Here is a 13,903-nt window from a genome sequence, read left to right on the forward strand (position 1 = left end):
AGTGTTTAACATGGTATAAATATAGGTGATTTTTATTTTAGTTTAATTACTCTTTAAGTTCTTTGAAAATTATAATTCCATGTTTATCATACATATGACAAGTTGTTAATATATTAGACTCATTAAAATTAGCTTATCACTTCCCCTATGGTACTAGAATGTCTAGTTCTATATTTAGCCCCTTTAGGTCCACAAACAAAAGAGCACAGACCCCTCTGAGCTACCTTTCTCTCATTTTGTTCTGTTCTCCAGACACACAACTTGCTCTTATCAAACCTTTGATTACAGCATCCTAAATTTTGTCCTTGTTAGTTCTTTTCAAAAATAACTCCCACAGGTTTGTAACAGGCTTTTAAAATAAAAGCGAGATTTATCTCACAGATAGAGCCAAACCCAGCTCCTCCGACATACAGCTTTATCCTTGCTGGGGAGGTGGGATTTCTTCACAGGGCTAATTTTCATGAAAGAATTTTGATCGTTTTCTGAATTAGCTCAGGCTCTTGGCATGCTGCATACATGTTTCAGTGCCTCTCTTCATCACTGACATGGCCCCTGTATCGTCCACACTTCCGGGTCATCCCTACAATGTCACTGTCGCACACATGCATTCCTCTATGCTTCCTTTCAGAGGAAAGAAAAGAATGGTGACACGTGACTGTGCCAGAGACCGCGCGTGACCCACAGCCAAGCTGGAGCTCGGGCACATGGGGGTAGGCTACTGGGTAAGCAGCACCAGAGTCCATCTCATTGGGGATGAGGTTGGGAGTCATCTCAAAACAGGTTGAACAACATGTTTTAAACTGATCAAATTCCATGACGTAGGGCCTCTAGCAATTAGAACAACAAAACCCTTTAAGATGAGCAATAGAAATGTTTATAATAAAATAAATGTTAAATATAACAAAATACAATAAAACCTAACATTTTTATAATAATAATCACATCTTACAAAGGTAATAAACATGAATTTATTTATATCTGTCAAGAAATAACACCTTATAATAGATACCTAGTGCATTTTAGCATTTAACCACAAAGTACAATGGTAATAATGCATCAAAACAAAAAGAGCTTTCTTTTTTTTTTTTGTATTTTTCTGCAGTTGGAAACAGGGAAGCAGTCAGACAGACTCCCGCATGCGCCCGACCGGGATCCACCCAGCACGCCCACCAGGGGGCGATGCTCTGCCCATCTGGGGCGTCGCTCTGCTGCAACCAGAGCCATACTAGCACCTGAAGCAGAGGCCACAGAGCCATCTTCAGCACCCAGGACAAACTTTGCTCCAATGGAGCCTCGGCTACGAGAGGGGAAGAGAGAGCTGCTATGGCCAGCTTCTCCGCAGCACCCCACCTAGTTCTGCCAGAGGAAGGAGAGGGGGAGGGGTAGAGAAGCAGATGGGCACTTCTCCTGTGTGCCCTGGCCGGGAATCGAACCTGGGACTCTTGCACGCCAGGCTGACGCTCTACAACTGAGCCAACCGGCCAGGGCGAAAAGAGCTTTCAAAAAGGTTTCTCTTGCCCTGGCCAGTTGGCTCAGCGGTAGAGCGTCGGCCTAGCGTGCGGAGGACCCGGGTTCGATTCCCGGCCAGGGCACATAGGAGAAGCGCCCATTTGCTTCTCCACCCCTCCGCCGCGCCTTCCTCTCTGTCTCTCTCTTCCCCTCCCGCAGCCAAGGCTCCATTGGAGCAAAGATGGCCCGGGCGCTGGGGATGGCTCTGTGGCCTCTGCCCCAGGCGCTAGAGTGGCTCTGGTCGCAACATGGCGACGCCCAGGAGGGTCGCAACATGGCGACACCCAGGATGGGCAGATCATCGCCCCCTGGTGGGCAGAGCGCCGCCCCATGGTGGGCGTGCCGGGTGGATCCCGGTCGGGCGCATGCGGGAGTCTGTCTGACTGTCTCTCCCTGTTTCCAGCTTCAGAAATTGCAAAAAAAAAAAAAAAAAAAAAAAAAGGTTTCTCTTACCTGCTAGCTTACACTTTGTAGCTTGGAATGAGAGTGAACAGAATTTGGGGCTCAATCTGCATGCTTTGCTCATTTCCATATTTTCACTAAATCCATAGTCCACATAGCATACCTAATGATAACAAGAACAAGGTTCAGGCTCAAATAAAATTATTTTCATTTCTTAAAAAAAATCACTTATACACTTAACTGGTTCTATTTTATTCCGTAATTACCATCTACGAGAGGTGCCCCATCTTAGCCCAGAAGAGAAAGGGGGGGCTGGGACCAGGGAAGATAGGGTCCTGACTTGGGGCTGCACTCCTCCACTGCGCCTTCCGCCTTTGGGGGGGGGGGGGGGGGGGTGTCTGCTTCTCCCCAACGTCTGCTATGGCCAGCTTCTCTGCAGCAGCCCCCCTGGTTCTGCCAGCTCGGACCGCCCAGCCTCTCATTAACATCATAATGCTTCTTTCACCTGATTCCTTCTTGATTTACACACGCCTTGATAACTGGACGTCCACTAAGTATCTGTGTCCCTAGGCAGCAGTGTTTGTTTCTAGAGAGGGAGTGACTCAGGAAGTATTTATCAGATTCTAAATCCACGAGGCAGCTTTCACAAGGACTGCTCTCGGCCATTATGCTTCCAGGGACCGGGAAGCTTTCTGTCCATGACGACAGTGCTGTCGTGGCTGGAGAACACTGAATTCTACATGTAAAAACAGATACCTTCCCCACCCCTCACCCCCACAGTATGAAGCCTGGGTAGGCCTTCCTCCAGCTCAGCAAAAAGGCTCCAAGTCTGGACAGAGTTTTGTGTCTACAGAAACCCGCATGACACTTCCTCACCATTACTGCAGATCATTAGGAGTCTGAATATTATTTTTAGAGTATTAATAAAACTCTCCGCTGAGAAGGACTCTATAAACAAAGCCTTTCTTTGGAGAAAAATAAAATCTAGAAACATTAAGCTGTGGTTTAGAATGATAACTAAGGATCTGCGGGGAAGTGTTGAAAACCTATTATGCATCTGCAGTTAAAGCAGATGATTGTTACTACAAAAACAAAACAAAAAACAAAACAAAACCCAGGGCAAAGAAAGACTAAGCAACAGAGAGTTTTACTTTCTGCAGCAAACTAAAGTTCACAGCCTCTGAGTACCTACATTAGGGCACTAAACACACAAAACAAAAGTTCTTCCCAGCAGAGAATCTAAGGAAAAGAAGAATGGAGAGAGCACTGAGGCCTCTCCCGGGGCGCCTGGTAACTGGGCCTGCGGGGCCTGGGCATCCACGTACAGAGGGGTCGTCTAGGAGTCCACATCCTGACCCAGCGCTCCCGCAGGCCCAGATCCCCTCCCTGCCAGGGCCCCCACTTCAGGCCACCAGCCCAGGCAGTGGGCTGGTCCACTTCTCCAGCCTCAAATGAGCACCTGTTCTTCCTTCCCACAGATGCGAGGGCTCAGGCAGCTTTGTTTCCTTTAATAGCTGCCACCTCCCGCAGCTTGGATTCTGCTCTTCCCAGACCTAAACTGTAGATAACATGACCCAACAGTGGGACATGACATGTGAAATCACGATTCTTGGGAAATTTAGAATATATCTCTAGCACCAACAGACTAAAAAATAACTGCTCTAAAGTCTTCAGAGAGTTTCTGTAATGTTTAGACTTTGATTTCTTCTTCTTTCTTTTTTTGAACACGATGCCATGTATTTGTATGGCAGCTGAAGTTTATAAGATCCCAGTTTGACCCTCCACACTCTGCCCTGTGTCCTTCGCTCTGTGAGAGGCAGTCAGTAGTGTTTCTCTCTCTAATGCTCTGGGATCAGCACAAGCAGGCTCAGAATCCTGCCATCAGGCCCCAGTTCATTCCTGGTTCTGTGGAGCCATCTGGCGGCCAAAGATCTTACAGCGCCACTTGAGTAATAACTAGGAGACATCCTCCAGGTGTGGTCTGGGTCAGGCCAAACTGGCACCAACCTCAAGATTGACTGCATATTCCTGTTTCTCATACTCACCAAGGTCTGTGGAGAGCAAGGAGGGACTGAGTACTCATGGTCAGGAACAGTACAGTTCAAGAGAAACAAGACTTCCTAAGTAGCTGGGGTTTCTCCTGATAAAGGGAAACATTCATCTCTACTGGATGTGGGGATGTGGGGAACAAGACCTGGCCAGAACTGCTGTACCTACTGCTGTCTTAAAACCTGACCACTGTACACTATGCCAAGGCACCTTTTTAACTCCTAAGGCCAGTGCACATGTCTCAGCAGCAGTGTTGCAGGTGGTCGCTCCCTCCTCTGTAAGATGCTTTCTTGTCCTGGCTGCCCTGACACAGGCCCTCTTGGTTTTCCTCCTCCTTTGGCTATTCTGCCTTAAGTCCATTGCCTAAATGCTGACATGTTTCAGAGCCTGGTTCTAGACCCCATTCTCTTCTCTACGGGCATTCTGTCTCTGGATGATCTCACCCAGTCCCCTGACTGCAAGCAGCTCCTATATGCTGATGCCTCCCAACCAGACATAGCTCCATCCTGACTTCCCTCTGAGCTCCAAGTTCACCCATGTGAAACCTGGTAGCTATTCTCAAACCTGACAGTCCAACCAAATTCCTGGTTCTCCTCCCCGACTTCACAATCAATAAATGGCACCACCGGCCACCTAGTCACTCAAGTCCCAAACCCAGCGGCCACCCTGAATCTTCTCTTTTCTTACCTTTCAAACCCAATGAGTTAGTATCTTATCAGTTTTACCTCCAAACGTATCCTGTTACTGCCATCTCCACTAATGCCACCCTAATTCAAGTTACAGTTTGCTGGCTAGTGCAATAGCTACCGGGTCTTACTTTCCTTCTGTGCCCTACGACAACCACCCTCACACACGGACTGGAACAATACTGGAGGCAAATGAACCAGATCCCATCTCCCTGCTTGTCCCTTCCTCCTTGCTATCACAGCTCCCGGATTATCTCCCTCACTGCACTCCAACTGTCTCATGCACGTATCATACACTGGCTCTGATATCTGTCCCTTTTCCCTAAAATATAAGCTTCTTGAGAAAAAAGGCTTGTCCATCTTGTCCTCTAGCCCAGAACAGTGGGGGGGGGGGGGGATGAAAAGTCTATCAAGCAGATAGCATGATGACACTATCTGATTTTACAGGAAAGGAATCAGAGAAGTTAGATATCTTTGCCAAGTTCACACAGCTACAAATGGCAGAGCTGAGACTCAGATTAAACTTGCTCCAGAGCTCAGACTCCCATAGTGGAGGTAAGGGAGGGAGGCCCAAGTGATTTCTGCTTGCCAGATTTCAGAATGGGAGATACCCTTGTGAGTTCTGCATTACTTATTGAAATGCGGTTGAACTGCTAATGAGTCACTAGGCTTTGTGTGTAGTTCACCTCTTCATAAGCTATCTCTATGCTTTCAAGTAGCTATGGGCAGGAAAACGGTCAGGAAGTTGAAGTTTATCTAGGAACATTTAGGGAAGTTACTCAACTAGAGGCCACTCAAGTTTCTCATTTAGCTGAAAGCAGTGATGGGGTCCCGCCAACTGGGGTCCTGATCACCCAGACTTCTGTCCCTTGCTATGTTAAGGTTTCTGAGATGTGCTAGCCCTCCGCCCACCCAGCACCCCTCTCTTCCAGGGGTCTGGCTGTGGTGCTGGTACTCTCCCACACATTCCCCACCCCCACTCTTCTCCACACACCAGGTCCCCGCCCTGAGGAACAGAAGCGACTATGGGGAAGAGGTGGACCACCCGGAATAAGGCCCAGACCTGAAGCCTTGGACCGGCTGAGGGAAGAGACTGGTGAAACGGTCCTCTGGCCTTTCCAAGATGACCCAGAGGGCAAGACTCAGAAAATGTCCCAAGCCCTATTTGGGGTCCTCCGGTGACTGCAGAACAGGGGAGAGAAGAGTGTAGTGTCCTGAGGACTGAACAGTCTCCCTCACTCCTCAAGGCCAACCCTCTGTGGCTGTCTTTCCCAGAGGAGATGCCAGAGAAGACAGGGGCCCTCTATTGGAGTATTTTCACGCATGTGCCGGCCCCAGGGGAGAATATGCCACATACAGCCAAGGGACAGCTAAAAAGAGTCCTTGGGGACCAAGAGTTCAGACTCCAAATCACTTAGTCCAATGCCTTCGCTTTGTAGGCCCAGGGGCATGGGGAGCTTGACCAAGGGCACTCAACAATTCACAGGCACAGCTGGGACTAGTGTCTAAGCTGCTAATCACACTGTGCTTTCTGTTGGTCATTATCAACTGGTCCTTAGCTTTCTCCAGGTATTTTCCAAATTTCATCCAAGTATAATTTACATTGAAAAAGAATGCCCATTTAAAGTAGAGTGTGATGGGTTTTGATAAATGTAATTATCACCTCAATCAAGATAATAGACCACATCTGCCACTCCAAAAAGTTCTCTTTTTCCTTTGCAATTAACGCCCCCTCCCGTCCCAGGCAACCACTGATCCGATTTCTACCAGACTTCATGATCTGGAGTCACTCAGTGTAACTCTGTCAGGCTTCTTACCCCTGATAGTGTGAGAGTTTTCATCCATGTGACTGTGCTTTCAGCACTTCCTTCCTTTTTATTGTTGAGTAGTACTCTATCCTATGGATAAACCATGGTTTATTTATATACATATGTTCACCTGCTGGTGAACACCAGGGTTGTTTCCAGTTTAAGACCAGGAATAATAAAGCTGCTACAAGCATTGTGTGCAAGCCTTTGTGTGGACCTGTGTTTCCTCTGGTGTAAATATTGAAGGGTCATATGCTAAGTATCAATATTTCACTTTTAAGAAACTGCACAACTACTAGAATTTTCAGACTTTAAAAGTCAGGTCAAATTGTTTTAAAGTTTTATTTTGGTAGATTTGGTTAAAGAATTTCCTAAATTTCTCTGTGAATGGCAAAAAGTGGCTGGGCGGTCAAGGCCTCTCCTACGAAACAAACAGGCAAGCAGCAGCAGTCCTCCGGCTGACAGTGGGTGTGAAGGCAGGCTCTGGGGAGAGGGCCTGATGGACCGAGCCTGGCTTCCGGAGTGGGGTCTGCATTTAGTGACACAAAAGGGGTTATTTCCCAGGGGTCGGCTCTGGCACAACAAACTGTTTTTATTTTAATTTTTTTACATTTATTTTTCAATTATAGCTGACATATACTATTACATTAGCTTTAGGGACAGAGGACACAGAGTGGAGGTGTATTTTTGCACTTGTAGGGTCCAGACAAGACTGTGCCCTCAGGGTGAGAGAGCTCCCCTCCCTGGTCCCCGCCCTGAGGGACAGAAGCGACTTTGAGGAAGAGGTGGACCACCCGGAATAAGCCTTGGACCGGCTGAGGGAAGAGACTGGTGAAACAGTCCTCTGGTCTTTCCAAGATGACCCAGAGGGCAAGACTCGGAAAATGTCTTTTTCCCCTATTTGGGGTCCTCCGGTGACTGCAGAACAGGGGAGAGAAGAGTGTAGTATCCTCAGGACTGAACAGTCTCCTCACTCCCAAGCACCGACTGGAGCAGAGCCCGCAGGTCCCATCAACACGTCCCTTCCTCCCGGGCGTGGCAACAAAGGGCGCTTCCCCATTACATCATGGTACAGACACTTCCGTGGAGGAGGATTTTCTTCTGGGCGTTATTTTTTCACTAAAACTTTGAGATAATATAACTACCGCTGAGTTATCAGTGATTATCTTTAATAGACTACCTTTCTAATTTCTGGAGAGAACTAGCTTATTTACTGTGTCCTTAAGAGACACTAGTAGAAGCAGCCTTTTCAGGTGAAAATGTGTGTGCTTGTCTTCACAATGCTATGACAAAGTAAACTGCGCTTGCCTTTACTTTGTTGCCCTTTGTTGAGATGATCTGGGCCCGTAACCATGCGTCCTCCTCGGCATTGACAGCCAGCAGCTGCCCGACGTGCACAGTCTGAACCGGTGCGATTTGAGGGTTCTTACTGTAAAACTCCTTCATTTCATCTTCCATCAGCTCCTGAGCCGCGGAGTAGTCTTTGCCCACATACCTGAGTCAGATAAAGGAACAGAACACAAATGAAGCAACACAGGAGGAGGCAATCCATAAGAACTCATTAGTACTACTGTTTTCTACATGGAAAATGGAGACTCCAGTGAAGGCCAGATGGCGAGGGCGGACGTAGACTGAGGCTGCTTGCAGTCTCTGCAGGTTACTGGGAGAATCTCGTTGACAGTTTTGCCCTAACTAAGGATGAGTCTAAGCAAGACTCAAGCTCTGAAAACCAGTGAAATCTGGCTAGAGAAAAAAAAAAAAGCCTTAAACACACTAAACACAAACCATGTGACAACCCCTCCCCAACTTAATGGACACACTGCAACAGAATGTTGAGTTCTGATACCATTAGAAGAGATTAAGATGCCTCGGAGAGTGTTTGCTTTCTAAGAAGTATTTTTTTCGGGATATGTTGCTATCTCCTTCTACAATTTTCTGTTTTGACAACTGCGGTCACCTGGTACCAGTTCATGTTAGGAAAACGCTCTATTTGCCTTCGGCCACAAACAGGCTGCCACATTTCTGCCCTCCAGTCCTGAGAGACGATTCCATCAGAGATCTCCTTCCAGGAAGTGAAACCGGTGAATCAAGTGTGGCTTCTGTACCAGGCTCTGTCCTAGCCGCATGATGGAGGCTGTTCAGCTAGGCTATGCCCTCGCCTGGCCAGGAAGATATGCCGTAGTGCATTGCTCTCTGCATTGTTCTGACTTTTACCTAGGCCCAAGTGGTCCTGCTGAGCACTTGAGACTACTCCTTTAGGAGCGTTTTCTTGTATTCTTTTTTTTTTCATTTTTTTTTCATTTTTCTGAAGCTGGAAACGGGGAGAGACAGTCAGACAGACTCCCGCATGCGCCCGACCGGGATCCACCCGGCACGCCCACCAGGGGCGACGCTCTGCCCACCAGGGGGCGATGCTCTGCCCATCCTGGGCGTCGCCATGTTGCGACCAGAGCCACTCCAGCGCCTGAGGCAGAGGCCACAGAGCCATCCCCAGCGCCCGGGCCATGTTTGCTCCAATGGAGCCTTGGCTGCGGGAGGGGAAGAGAGAGACAGAGAGGAAAGCGCGGCAGAGGGGTGGAGAAGCAAATGGGCGCTTCTCCTGTGTGCCCTGGCCGGGAATCGAACCCGGGTCCTCCGCACGCTAGGCCGACGCTCTACCGCTGAGCCAACCGGCCAGGGCTTCTTGTATTCTTGGTCATTATCAGCAGAGCAGAAGGCATCACAGTCAGTCTATTCATCACCAGCGAAAAAAAGCTTTAAAAAGTCCTACACAAAATGGAAAGAATGCCTCCTTTGAGGCAATGGCCATTTTTAAAACCAATGATTAGGTCTCCTAGGACCCGCGGAAGCAAGATGGCGGGCTCGCGGTGAGCAGCTGTCAAGGGATGAAAACAGATGACTATAATTGCAAAGTAGAGCTTGTTTTGACATCTGATAGCCGGACAATAGTTTGCTACCATCCTTCTGTGGACATTCCATATGAACACACAAAACCTATCCCTCGGCCAGATCCTGTGCATAATTATGAAGAAACACAGGATCAAGTACTGAAAACCAGATTAGAAGAAAAAGATGAACCCTTTGAGCAAGGACCCATGATAGAACAACTTAGCCAAATGTTTTTTATTACTAAGCATCGTTGGTATCCTCGTGGACGGTATCATAGACGTCGTGAGAAACTGAATCTGCCAAAAGACAGATAATATTGAAGTTTACAGTAATCAAAGAAAGATGTTATCCTGTGTCTCATTTGCCATTTGAGAAAATGCTATCAGATATATTCACTACTATGTTATCTGCAAAATAATAATAAAATGTCTTTTCACCTAAAAATAAATAAATAAATAAAACCAATGATTACATGCATATTATTCACTCCAGAAACAGCTACAGGAGCTTTGTCAAACTCTCATATAAGTTTATTAAGCTTTACAAATGTTAAGGTACTGCCTGGAATACAGCTGCACTCTTAGCTCTAAGGTCTCCTAGAAGGTCTGTAATTCTGCCTAAGTGCCCATTTCCTGGGACCTGGAGTCTCAGGGGCCTCTGTGTAGGACTCTACAGCCCCGGGAGCTTGGCCGGCAGGGGCTGGGAGCAGCCTGTGGGTCTGCACAGGCTCCTGCCCAGGAGGAGGGAGAAGGTGAGCAGCAGCAGGAGATGTGCAGGCAGCTCTGCTCTCTGCAGCACCCAGCGCAGGCCCATGGCTCACAGCACAGGTGGAGTGAGGGGACGATGCTACAGCTGGGGTGAGAGTGGTTAGTAGCAAGAATGAGGTCACACATGTTGTCCCCAAATTACCTGAGCTATGGGCAAAGAATATATGTAGGACACTGTAGGTACACCATAAGTACAAAGTTTTACAAAGCTAATTTTTGAGACCGAGACAACAGATTCCCATACGTGACCTGAGGGTCCTGCTCCGGCACCTATCCAGGCCCTTTACACATCCCAGGCCTAGTTTCCAGAGCTCAGAGAACAGGTCTCAGCCTGGCTGGGATCTGCTAAGTCTTCAGGGCAGTGGGGGATGCCAGTGATCTCAGGTCAACCTTCTGGCAGACATTACCCATCTGCTGAAATGTACAATACTAGCTCCTGGCTTCACATTTACACTGGCATCTCAGTAATCTGAGGCCCTGGGCCTAGCAATCCGGGAATAGATTGGAACCACCCTAATGAAGTCCTGGAACTGATCCAGATTCCTGCCAACCCTTTGGTAAGAATACCAGAAATCACACGACTGATCCAGCCTTGTGCTTGGCCTCTGACAATGTCACCAATGACTATTGGTAACATAACAAAGCATCCTGCCAAACAGGCAGATTTTGATTTTTAAAATAATGTCAAATGGTAAAAGTTAGTAATGTACTCCTCAACATCCATCCTTCATCTCCATTTATTAGCGAAACAGAATGGAACCCCTAACCTTTAGCTACCTATTTATATCTCCAGACCAGACCACATCTTTGAATAAAAGCTTTAGATGTTTATTCCTCCTATATAAAAAAGACTGCTCTAAAGTTTCTATACAGTCTTCTATTTTGAGCATCCCAAGAAACTTGATTCTCACTTCATTATCCATTCAGACTTAGTTTATTCAAATAGAAGAGTTTTCATATTTTTGATCTACCCCTTTCGTTGAAGAACTTTATTTTTTGTGGCCTTCCTTTCGGCCTCCCAGCTCAGCTATGATTCTCGGGAGGAGAAACAGGCCAAGCCATAAGAACAGTTTTGTTGAAGATGCCTGGATTCTGTTCTGTCGGCCTTCTCATTGGTCCAGCCACAGACACACCCGGAAGCTGATATCTCCAGACACCTGGCTACACTGGCTTCCATTATTTATCGCGAGTCAGAAACTGCAAATTAGTATTTCAATATTTTCTTTTGTATTCTATATTTTCCCCAAAACTCCATGCCAAGGGCCTGGAGCTGGACTGCTTTTTGTGATTCCAATGATCCCTGGCCACTCATTGGAATAGTGATGATGTCTCTTCGCAGGCAGTGATATCAAAAGGCTCAAGACCCAGAGTGCCCTTGGGTCCAAGGTCCAATCTGATGCATTATAGTCAGAAGGTCATGTTTAGCTCTTTGGCTTTTAAGAAATGTCACAGAGTCCCAGATTAAATAATATTAACTACCTAGTGGGCAACCCGCTCTTTCTATGGACTAGGTATTGCTTTTGACGCAGAATTTTTCAAGTTCAGACCACAATATCTTTCCAATTATTAAAACTGTTAGTGATCTTTTCTCACAACAATGGCTGCATATTTGGAACATTTTTTTTTTTTTTGTATTTTTCTGAAGCTGGAAACGGGGAGAGACAGTCAGACAGACTCCCGCATGCGCCCGACCGGGATCCATCCGGCACGCCCACCAGGGGTGACGCTCTGCCCACCAGGGGGCGATGCTCTGCCCCTCTGGGGCGTCGCTCTGTTGTGACCAGAGCCACTCTAGCGCCTGGGGCAGAGGCCAAGGAGCCATCCCCAGCGCCCGGGCCATCTTTGCTCCAATGGAGCCTTGGCTGCGGGAGGGGAAGAGAGAGAGAGAGAGGAAGGGGGGGGGTGGAGAAGTAGATGGGCGCTTCTCCTGTGTGCCCTGGCCGGGAATCGAACCCGGGACTTCTGCACGCCAGGCTGACGCTCTACCACTGAGCCAACCGGCCAGGGCCTATTTGGAACATTTTAAAAATATTAAAAATATATGTAGAGATTAATTTTTTAAGTACTTTGATTTTAAGATGCTTACCATCTACTGAGTGAGACAAATGTACTTACATAACCACATGTAGAGGAAATAAAAATTAAGTCTCCTAAGAGACACAAAGTTTGAGCAGTTGAGAGAAATGTGCAAGATATAAAGATAAAAAGAAAATGTTATTGTTCATTATAACTCTGGAGAACTTAGAACATATCATTCTTCCTCAACCCCCAGCAGCCATGTGAAGAAGCAAGTAACAACTATACACCAGGATCCTGAAAAATTAGCGAATGAAACTTGCCTGATAACCACTTCATTTGTGTTGCTCAGTTCAACCACCAATACAGAGGGGGACGCCTCAGTTGGAATGACTAGAGGAGGAACTGTTACATTCTCCATAATGGTATCGTCACTTTCAATAATGCACTTTTCTATCCTCAAGTATTCTTGTTCAATCATAGCCTTGCTGGTATAATCACCATGTGCTCGCCCTGCATCCCTCAGGATTTTGTCAGTGGGCAACGGAAGTTTAGCATAGAGAATGGCCTTCTGGGGGTTCCCAGAAATGTAGTCTATGGTGCAGACGTCAGAGAGCAAGGCAAGATTTTTTAAGGCATCCTTGGGTAATTTTACTTTGTACGTGTCCTCAAATGCTTTAGGAAGTGCACTGGCCCAAAGACCATTTGAGTATTTCACCAGCAGCCCAGCAATTTTCTCTTTGAAGTCTCCTGGCATGACTGCTGGACACCCTTTTAACGGTGGTGCTTGCTTTGGAGCAGGAAGGGGAGGCGGGGCCCCTTTCTCCGTGTCCAGGTCACTTGTCCTTCTTTCAGGCTGCTTTCTCTTAGCTGGATAAAGAAGCAAATCTTGACTACCATTGTAAGGTTTTTCCACCTGAAATTTTTAAATAAAGCAAATGATAGATAATGTAATGACTATTAACAATCATTTCACTAACGTGAAAACACGTTAGTGCATTTTAAATTTGAGAACACTTAAAATTAATCAAGAGAACACAAAAGTGTATGTTTTACTCAGCTACTAAGACTTGAATGTATTGCCTTCACCTGCAAATAGCACCATGAGCCATGTTTCAGAAATAAACAGAAATAAAATGGCATTAATTTCCCTTGAGAAGCATCTGGCCTCCCACAGCCCTAGGCCAGCACGTGTGGTTCTGCCCGGTGCACGACGTATCTCACCCAGCGCTCCCTGCCAGCTCCGAGGCCACAGCCTACAGAAGGGGCTGAACACAGGTGGAGCGGAGCTGTGAGGAGGTGCCAGGCTGTCAGATCTAAACCACTGGGAGGAAAGGTAGGAAGTACTTAGATGAGACTGAAGTGCTGTCTCTCTTCTTCCTGCAATAGCTTGAGAAAACCCTCAGCTTTCCATTATTTAGAAAAAGACACTCCAGAGGGAAGGTACCATTTTTACAACCACTGCAGTCAAAAGTTAGCTGAACATGTTGTCCCTCCAATAAACAAGAGTTTAAAATGCCTGGCTTGTGTATGTCACCCCATCTCTAATTCTATCTGCACAACATTCGGGAGAGGCATGGCACAATGGCGCATCTGTATGTATGAGAAGAGAGGGGAGGGCAGGGGACGGGAGAAACTGATGTACAGGCCATTTCTTCCCAAGTCTAAGCCTTTCTGCTACCAGACCAGGCGGCAAAAACTCCAGGTCCCAGTCCAGTGCAGCTCATCACCTGCTTTTGCAAAACCCATGAGCTAAGAATGATTTTTATATTTTAAA

At 47.0% G+C, this 13,903-nt stretch overlaps 1 protein-coding gene across 2 annotated transcripts in view; it reads right to left on the reverse strand.

Moving 5' to 3' along the window:
* LOC136387056 (tudor domain-containing protein 7-like) overlaps positions 1-13,903 on the reverse strand; it is an 83,337-nt gene that overhangs the window by 23,034 nt on the left and 46,400 nt on the right. The window contains exons 7-9 of one of the 2 annotated variants that reach the window (XM_066358118.1): positions 12,450-13,042; positions 7,763-7,949; positions 1,963-2,074 (exon numbers count right to left, since the gene is read on the reverse strand). In XM_066358118.1, coding sequence (XP_066214215.1) covers positions 1,963-2,074; positions 7,763-7,949; positions 12,450-13,042 — 892 coding nt within the window. The remainder of the gene's footprint in view (positions 1-1,962; positions 2,075-7,762; positions 7,950-12,449; positions 13,043-13,903) is intronic. The other variant, XM_066358119.1, reaches the window with a different exon arrangement.

Source organism: Saccopteryx leptura, unplaced genomic scaffold, assembly GCF_036850995.1.
Source record: "Saccopteryx leptura isolate mSacLep1 unplaced genomic scaffold, mSacLep1_pri_phased_curated manual_scaffold_56, whole genome shotgun sequence".
Lineage (NCBI taxonomy): Eukaryota > Metazoa > Chordata > Mammalia > Chiroptera > Emballonuridae > Saccopteryx > Saccopteryx leptura.